The sequence below is a fragment of the Kryptolebias marmoratus genome, linkage group LG20, assembly GCF_001649575.2.
Source record: "Kryptolebias marmoratus isolate JLee-2015 linkage group LG20, ASM164957v2, whole genome shotgun sequence".
Taxonomy (NCBI): domain Eukaryota; kingdom Metazoa; phylum Chordata; class Actinopteri; order Cyprinodontiformes; family Rivulidae; genus Kryptolebias; species Kryptolebias marmoratus.
Window position 1 is genome coordinate 11,154,126 of NC_051449.1, and position 7,975 is coordinate 11,162,100.

The 7,975-nt window shown below is 37.9% G+C and overlaps 1 protein-coding gene across 2 annotated transcripts in view; it reads right to left on the bottom strand.

Moving 5' to 3' along the window:
- Positions 1 to 7,975, bottom strand: part of arhgap21b (Rho GTPase activating protein 21b) — a 34,601-nt gene that overhangs the window by 20,703 nt on the left and 5,923 nt on the right. For both annotated transcript variants that reach the window (XM_017422436.3, XM_017422437.3), the window contains exons 3-7: positions 4,316 to 4,498; positions 4,176 to 4,197; positions 428 to 520; positions 157 to 235; positions 13 to 67 (exon numbers count right to left, since the gene is read on the bottom strand). In XM_017422436.3, coding sequence (XP_017277925.1) covers positions 13 to 67; positions 157 to 235; positions 428 to 520; positions 4,176 to 4,197; positions 4,316 to 4,498 — 432 coding nt within the window. The remainder of the gene's footprint in view (positions 1 to 12; positions 68 to 156; positions 236 to 427; positions 521 to 4,175; positions 4,198 to 4,315; positions 4,499 to 7,975) is intronic.

Below are 7,975 nucleotides of genomic sequence, written 5' to 3' on the forward strand. Positions count from 1 at the left end.
ATTAAAACTTACCAGCTGCAGAATGTCCTCATCTTTTGGCATCACGCAGAGTTCAAGAAACTCACCACTGCAGGAAACAAAATAAAAGAGCATCTAAAACTGTGTGAATTCACCCAAACAAAGCAAATTCCACCATACCAATACTGCCAGCCTTACCTGTCCTGGATCAAAGATATCACATCAGAATAAGCTTTCCCGATGATGCTTGCTCCATTTACCTTCACGATTCGATCTCCTAGTCAACAAAGCAACAACACTATCAGCAAACAACCCCAAATCTGCCAAATGCCAGGTTTATAGAAAATGGAAACTTTTTCTTTTTGCTTAAAAGTTCTCCAACTTACAAACATTATCATCTGTACTCCATATGATCTGGGGTGGGTTTTGGTAAATATTCATAATAATAATATCAGTGACTGGTTATTACCTGTGCAAAGCCCAGCTCCATAAGCAGGCCCACCTTCCTTGACTTGCTTCACAAAAATAGTGTCCATAGGTTCGAGCCTGTTCCGCTGCCTCCCTGGTAAAATTACACCAAAAGACAATTTCATTATTCACACAGAAAGCTGAAAAAAATGATATTTTCATTTAAAAAAAAACTTCAATTTATACAAAAGGAAAATATCCTACAGCAAATAAATAATGCTCAACACAGCTGTTTTTAATCATATCTGATGTGAAAATATTAAAAGCCTAGATATTAATGTCAAAATAATAATAATTTGAGCCTCTGACAAACAAAAAAAAGTTAAAATAAGCAGCCAGTTCATAACAAATAAAATTTAAAAAAGAACATTTAAGTCAGAAGGAAGATCAGCTGTGTGTAAAGCTGGAAGAGAAACTGGACGGCCTCTGAACTGGAAGAAGATAAATTTATTCCTGATAATGTTTGCCCAGATTGTAAAACACACCATCATTACACACACACACACAAAGTTACTATATGGAGACACTGTGTGGATTTAGGGACATGGACAAGAATGACTAAAGACAGAAAAACCTGTTTGATCATTCTGCCCCTGACTCCTAGAAGCTGCATGGTCACAAAAAAAAGAAGGGAAAAAAGAGAGACAGAGTGAGAAAAAGAGGCTGAAGTGGAAGAGTGTCAGTGTGCTCAGCTGCACACCTCCCACTCTTTCCTTGTAAACTGAGAAATAGCTGTGGGCACAGCCAAAGAGTGGATAAAATACTTCCCCGGTAGTTAACATTCTGGTGGTGAGTCAACGCACATTACCTCCCAAGCTCGAGTACACGGGAAGTCAAGCATGAGATCACATGTGAGAGTTTGTGACTGTGCCGTTCGTGCTATTTAAAAACAAGCCACCATTTCCTATAATACTGGCAAAACAAAACTTTTAACCAGTTACATTTAGCATGTGACGGCTGTAATATTTGAATGTTAAAAATAGGACACAGCTGCAGTAAAATGAGCCGTTTCCTGATCCTAACACTTATTTATTCCTCTTTTAACACAAGATTACTCATGCAGGACCACATTATGAGGTTTCAGATTACATAACAGTACAACAGTTTACTACAACCACAGCAGGCAGTCATGCTCCCTCTGGTGGCAGAATATAGGACTGCACCTTCAGTTCCTCTATAAAGCTGTTATTAAATAAATTTTATGTACTGTAAGGGGACTGGTTTACTTTTTATTATCATAAATAATTTTAGTATTGGAAAAAACAGTTAAACTGGGGGGGGCTATGTACTTTGTACTATAAGTATCTGTTTAGATATAGGCCGTGATATTTTGAGAAATCCAATTTATTCAGCTTAGATGAGAAGACTAGCTTATTTTATCCAAACACCAAAACAAGCATTCAGTCATATTCATTTAAGGAATAAAACCTTAAAGCAAATAGAGGGGAGAGAGCTTAGTTCATGCAACTAAATCAATTTTGCATTGTTCTTATTAATGTTAATAGTTAAATAAATGCAGCAGAGAAAAAAATTGTAGACAAAAACTAAATTGTCAAGAATTATCATTGATAAAGACAGTTTATAAATGTGTTAAGCATCTGAAATAAGGTCTGTCTCTTTTAAATACTGATGCAAATGACAGTCCATCTGTGACGGACGTGATTTTTTTTTTTTTTTTTTCCCTCCAAGTTTACATGCAGTGCACTCAAACTTGATTCTGGTGTGATGAAAGAAGACTGTCTTGTGAGGAAGAGAGACTAACATAATTAGACAAGTGATTGTGGTGTGACAGTGTGGAAACCTAAGACCCAGACGTTTTCAGACAGATCTCCAGACACATACCAGCATTTTAACCACTGCACCCGACAGGAAACTGCCAGCGTCTATGAGATGAAGCTCCTCCCTTAAATCTAGCACTCATATTCTTAATTTCACAAAAGTTTATTGATTCTTATGAATGCCCCCAAAATAGTTTTTTTGTCACATAAATACATTATTAGTTTATTTTTACTTTTAGCTCAGCAAATTTCATGACTTTCATTCTGAAAGGGGTATATCAAACTGTTTTATGATTTAAAAAATAAAGAAATTAAACTAAAAAAAGGTCGAATTATGACTCCTAACCCTTGAGTGCCAGCCTTATGTGAGGCAGTGTTTCCATTTCTTTGCTGTTACTGAAACCATCTTAAGTTGGCCTTTTCCTCTTTAGTTTTGGCGAGCTGCCTTCAAGACCCTTGTGTGCACCAAATGAAAATACTGCCAAGCACGCTTTAATATCCACTGGCTTACTTAAACTGAAACCAGACAAAGTCAGCCATGTATTAATTTCTGTGTGAGGCAAAGTTTAAAAAGCACCACCTTAAAATTAATTTCTAAGGGTTTTCCTGCTTCGTGACAAAGGGTGTAAAGGAAAGTGTAAAATGAGTCACTGTTTATACAATGAAATTGTGTTTCACTGTGGAAAAGATCGAATCTGAACATCAACTTTTGGAATTAAGGAAATCTTGAGAATGCTGAAGCACAAACTGAGTTTGTATTTATAATTCTTCACACTCAACACATCTACCACTAAAGAAAAGCATATTGGAAGAAACAAAATTCCTGTCACAACACTGTTTATTCTCAGCCTGGTTTATAAATACGCTCTGCCTTTTTTTTAAAAAAAAGCAGATACATAGTTCACTTAAAATGAAGAAAAGCAAGAAATGACCCAATAATGGTCTACCAGTACTTTGACGCTTTGATTCGCCTTTAGAAATTCAGATTTTCCCATTACCCATGAAAGCACCATCAAGATGCCTTCAATAAAATAGGCACGAGCAGTTCTAAGCAGCAGTTTCAACAAGAAGTCTTTCTAAAAACTAAACTAAACTAAACTAAACAAAAAAGCAGCTAATTTGTCACCTCTTGTGCTGGCATTTATTTTGAACTGCAGACAACAAAAATGTAAACTATAGTAATTATCATCCAACCACATTTCACTTTAACAAGTTTATGTTTTACAGTAAGTCAGTGAAATTCAAGGGGTGTTCCAGGTCAAAAAAAGGTTTCTTGTCAATATTATTATTTACTTCCTCAATATGAGCTCAAAAATATCCAGCACTACTTACTGGAATAACTTATTTTTTTCTTACAAAGAAACAGAATTCACACAAAGTGAAGAAACACAAACCAGACTGAGGTGAAACAAACATCAGCAGACTTAAAAAAAATAAAAACGATCTAACCGCGATTACACCAGGATGGCTGAACTTTGAACCAATCAAAAACCCATTTACAAAAACGCTGACGAGGAATCCTCAATAGCTACAGAAGTGTTGATGTTGTTCCCCCACTAAGAATGTGACAAAAACTTTTTCAAATTAAATAGCTTCTTGGTCACTTTATATTTGAGTTTTATTTTAGATTTCTGCTTGACAAAGATTTAAAGACACAAATTACTATAATATGCCTTAATGTATCTTAACGTCTCTTTTTTTAAAGCTATCATTTTTTGTTTTTGTCGCTGGGCTTGGGAAATACTTGAATAGGAACATGAATATTAGCCATACATATTGAGGAATTAAAAATTATAAAGTATATGCTGAGTTTGCAAAACATGTTAAAGAAAAGTTAATCATTTAAATATCTTTTGTGTGAAAGAAAAGTCTGAAAAAGAGCCAAGGAGTGGGTGGATGTGGAGTCATTTGAGGGCAGCAGCTAGATGTCTTAGAGTGGAATGACAGGAAGTAAGAGGGAAAGTTGCTTACCTCTGCGGCCACGCTCTTCCTCCTGTAAAAACACAAAGATACTCTGATGACTGGGTTGCTTAAGGTGACAGAACTGAATTAACCTGGCTTTTTTTTTAGGTGAATCGTGGTTATCTACAAATACGGTTGTTGAAAGTTACCGGGAAGTAATGCAGGCTGGACTCCGGCGGGTACACGATGAAGTGCCGCAGGGTGAACCCAAACCCTTGGGAAGTTCGACGCAGGAGCACCGTCTTCGGCCTCGGCCATGAGAACGCCTCCTCCTCTGTTGGGTACAGGGCCGAGGAAAATTCAGCCAAACTTCGGCCCTCCAAAGAGTCATTCTGAACAAATAAAAAGAAGAAAGAGTTAGTTTAAAGAGCCCCTGACCGCCACAGCTGTCTGGGATAAACAGAGCAATCACACAAGATCTATGGGAAACATTTTTAGTTTTTTTTTTTTAAGTTTGACATAAAGTGTGCTTTAGTAAACAGGAGGAAGTTGAATGTTTCCAGTCAAAGAAAAGCACATCAGGCTTTGGGTCTCTGAGCAGTCACTTGTTTGTTTACAGACTTTTCATGAGCTCTCAGCTTTGTTGACTTTAGTGCAGCAGCAACAACTTTACTCAAATTTCCTTGTATTATATTTCAGGCCGGAGTGTGATGTTCATGAACACCAATGTTTAGCTGTTTAACGCAACACTAACAAACTACCCCCCCTTCTTATCTAGTCTCAACCAGGCCCTCCCCCTCCCCCCAGAAGCCCAGACCTTTCCCCACAATGTTAGGAATTTGGTGAGCTTGCATTAACAGTATCTCTGCCCGTGCTGATATGTTGAGTAAAGTGTAGGAAAACCAACATGTCCTACATGGATGTCAGTTGTGTAATGTAAGCAAATAATTTGCAAAGAGGTTTGTCTGCTCGTATAAAATCTGCACAAGCTTGTTTTGGGCGAACATGTCACTTGTTCCAGGTAAAAGAAAATGAGCCAAAATGTTAAATAAATAAATAAATAAATAAACGGTTTGTGTGCAAAAACTTGAGAGAATGAACACGAATTCTCACACTCTGTGACTTAATATAGTGTTTGCCTGGAGGTCAGTACCATGTTAAAGCACATCTTAATGGGCTCCTTGCAGCAAAACTCGGGGAGGATTTTGCTGCGTTTCAACCGCCAGGTTTCAAAAGACACAAATCCTTTGAGTTGAAGCTTATTAAACGTGGTAACTTGAGCTGTCAGGTATCTCTGGAGAGATTAAACATGCAAACCGAAGAGAGAGGAAAATAAGTACACTGTACCAAGTGACTGGGAAAAAAGTGCTACAGGTGCAGCTGACACCCATGCATTTTGATGAAACTGGCTGAACAGGTTTGACTATGCACAGCCAAGCAAAGGTAGGTTATTCATCAACACCAGCACTTTCATATCTCAGCCTGTGCTTGCCTGATTCTTAGGTCCCTGCAAAATACAGAAACTGTTTGACTTTGTACACCGAGCAGGGCTTCTGAAGATATGATTTGAAATGAACAGAATGCTTGAAATGCCTGCATTGATGCCTTCCTGTCTCAGAGGCAAGTCCGTCCTAGTCTACTGACTCTGATTTAGCGGGCTGACGGGGTCGCTTCCAACCCCTCTGATCTTTAGATGTGGAAAACAGAAGGGGGTGTGGGCCTCCTCGCAGACACATGCCTTGCAGTGTTAGCATTGCCACTTGCAGAGTTAATACTGTTGCGACATTCCAGGTCAATAAATTCCAGGTCCCACATTGCTCTTGTGGTTTTTTTAAGAACAAAAAAAAAAAAATCAAATAAGAGACAACAGCAAGGGAACAGAACAGACTCGGGGGAACAAGTAATAGAGCAGACTGACAAGAGCTCAAAAGGAAATTAAAAGGAAAGAGAAAACGGAGTTGCGAAAAAAAAGGGACTATAAAAGGAACGCCCACATGAAAGCACACTCATCTCCTTTCATACCCACAAGCAGAGCGCCTCTCACCCATTTATGAATCTCTAGAATGCCAGACTGATATTTGCACTGGGTGAGGCAGCTGGGAGAAGATTTTCTAAGAGCAATTGTTCCTCAGCTGGATGCCTCTTGGAAATGAAAAGTGACCAGGCCTGTGTCTCAAGGTAAGAGCCCGGGATCAACAGATGGCGGCTCACAATGAGCACGCCACACAGTAAACACATTCCCAAGGCTTCAAGGAAAAGTCCACACAATTAAAGCAAAGCTACGACACCATAAAAAATGCTGAACGTTCATTATAATGCCTACAAGGTGCCTGAAAGTTGTCAGTAAAATGGCGAACTCAGTACCCTGCTGCTGTAAGCTTTAACTCTAACAGTATATCATTCTGCATCTCTAATAGCTTAAAAAAAACACACATTTTTCTTCTTATGTGGCATTTAATAAAGAAAAAGAAGAAAATTTAAGAAACCACTCAAGTATTCTTTTAATCCTTTTGGTTTTAATGAACAAGGTTTGAGAATATAATTGACAGATAAGATGTGAATCGGATTAATCTTTTTAAAATATTTGTTGTAATTTAACCTTTTTCTGCTTGCCTAAGCAACAAATTCACAAACAACCACTACTTTACCATACGGCTGGGGCCTTTTGTAAGCTTCGCATTCTAAATGTATATCCGTGATGCAGCTAAACGTTTTGCTCAAATGTTTACAGAAGCAAAACTGAATAAACTACGACAACAAAATAAAGCCAATTTTAATCCAGTTAGACTCAACTAGTCTGCTGAGCTCTTTAAGTATCTGGACTTTACCTTAATGTTTAAACGTGGATAACGGTTTACAGAAGTTAATACTCTGACAAATAATTAGCGCTTTAGGTTATTTATGCCAAACCCACAACCCATGCAATCATTTAATGAGAGATTTAGGGTGACGGCATCACCACGAGATTAGAGGGTAACCCAACAAGCCTCCTGCTAAGTTTAAGGGGAATTACTGAGCATACATAGCTGTTTACACTCCACACATGTTGATACCTAATGCTGAGTTCACACTGACAAGGCAACTGGAATTTCCATCTGGTCCATTTAAAAGAAACAACAACAAAACTATTTTTTAAAACCACATTGCCTTACATGCCTCCCAAAAAAACCTCTGCCGGTATCGTCAAATGACTCATTACAAGCTTCACGTGATATCAGCTCTAAGAAAAACAAAACAAAACACAAAAGCAAACAATCCTAAAATGCAAGTGAACCCAGTTGTCTGAGGGCTGCTAAATTCTACGCCACATCCCAGTTAAACCAAGCACCACGCTGTGAAAAGCCTACGATAATGATACAGAGGGTCAGCGGTGAGGCCTGGGCGTTCCAGCTTTGTACCTCCAGACAGGGTTAGGAGTATCATTATTCAGTCTACAGAATGTAGACACTTGGTGAGTGGTGTGCATGCCATACTTCGAAGTGTTTAATAACAATCAGCTTGGAAAGAAAGGCTCTTTGAAGCGCCTTTTTTTTTCTTTTCCCCGGGACATCTTTTAAAAATGATGAAACTCGTGCTGCAGAACATGCAATGCATTCTTGAAAGGGATTGTGGACATTTGTACATAATTTCACGATTCATTGTTCAAACTCACAATGCTAAAAATTTGTGAAGACAGTGCAATATTATTAAATATGGTAAGCGAAAGCAAAAGGTAGTACACAACTTATGGTGGAATATACAGGTGCTGGTCATAAAATTAGAATATCATGAAAAAGTAGATTGATTTCAGTAATTCCATTTAAAAAGTGAAACTTGTATATTATATTCATACATTACATACAAACTCATGTATTTCAAATGTTTATTTC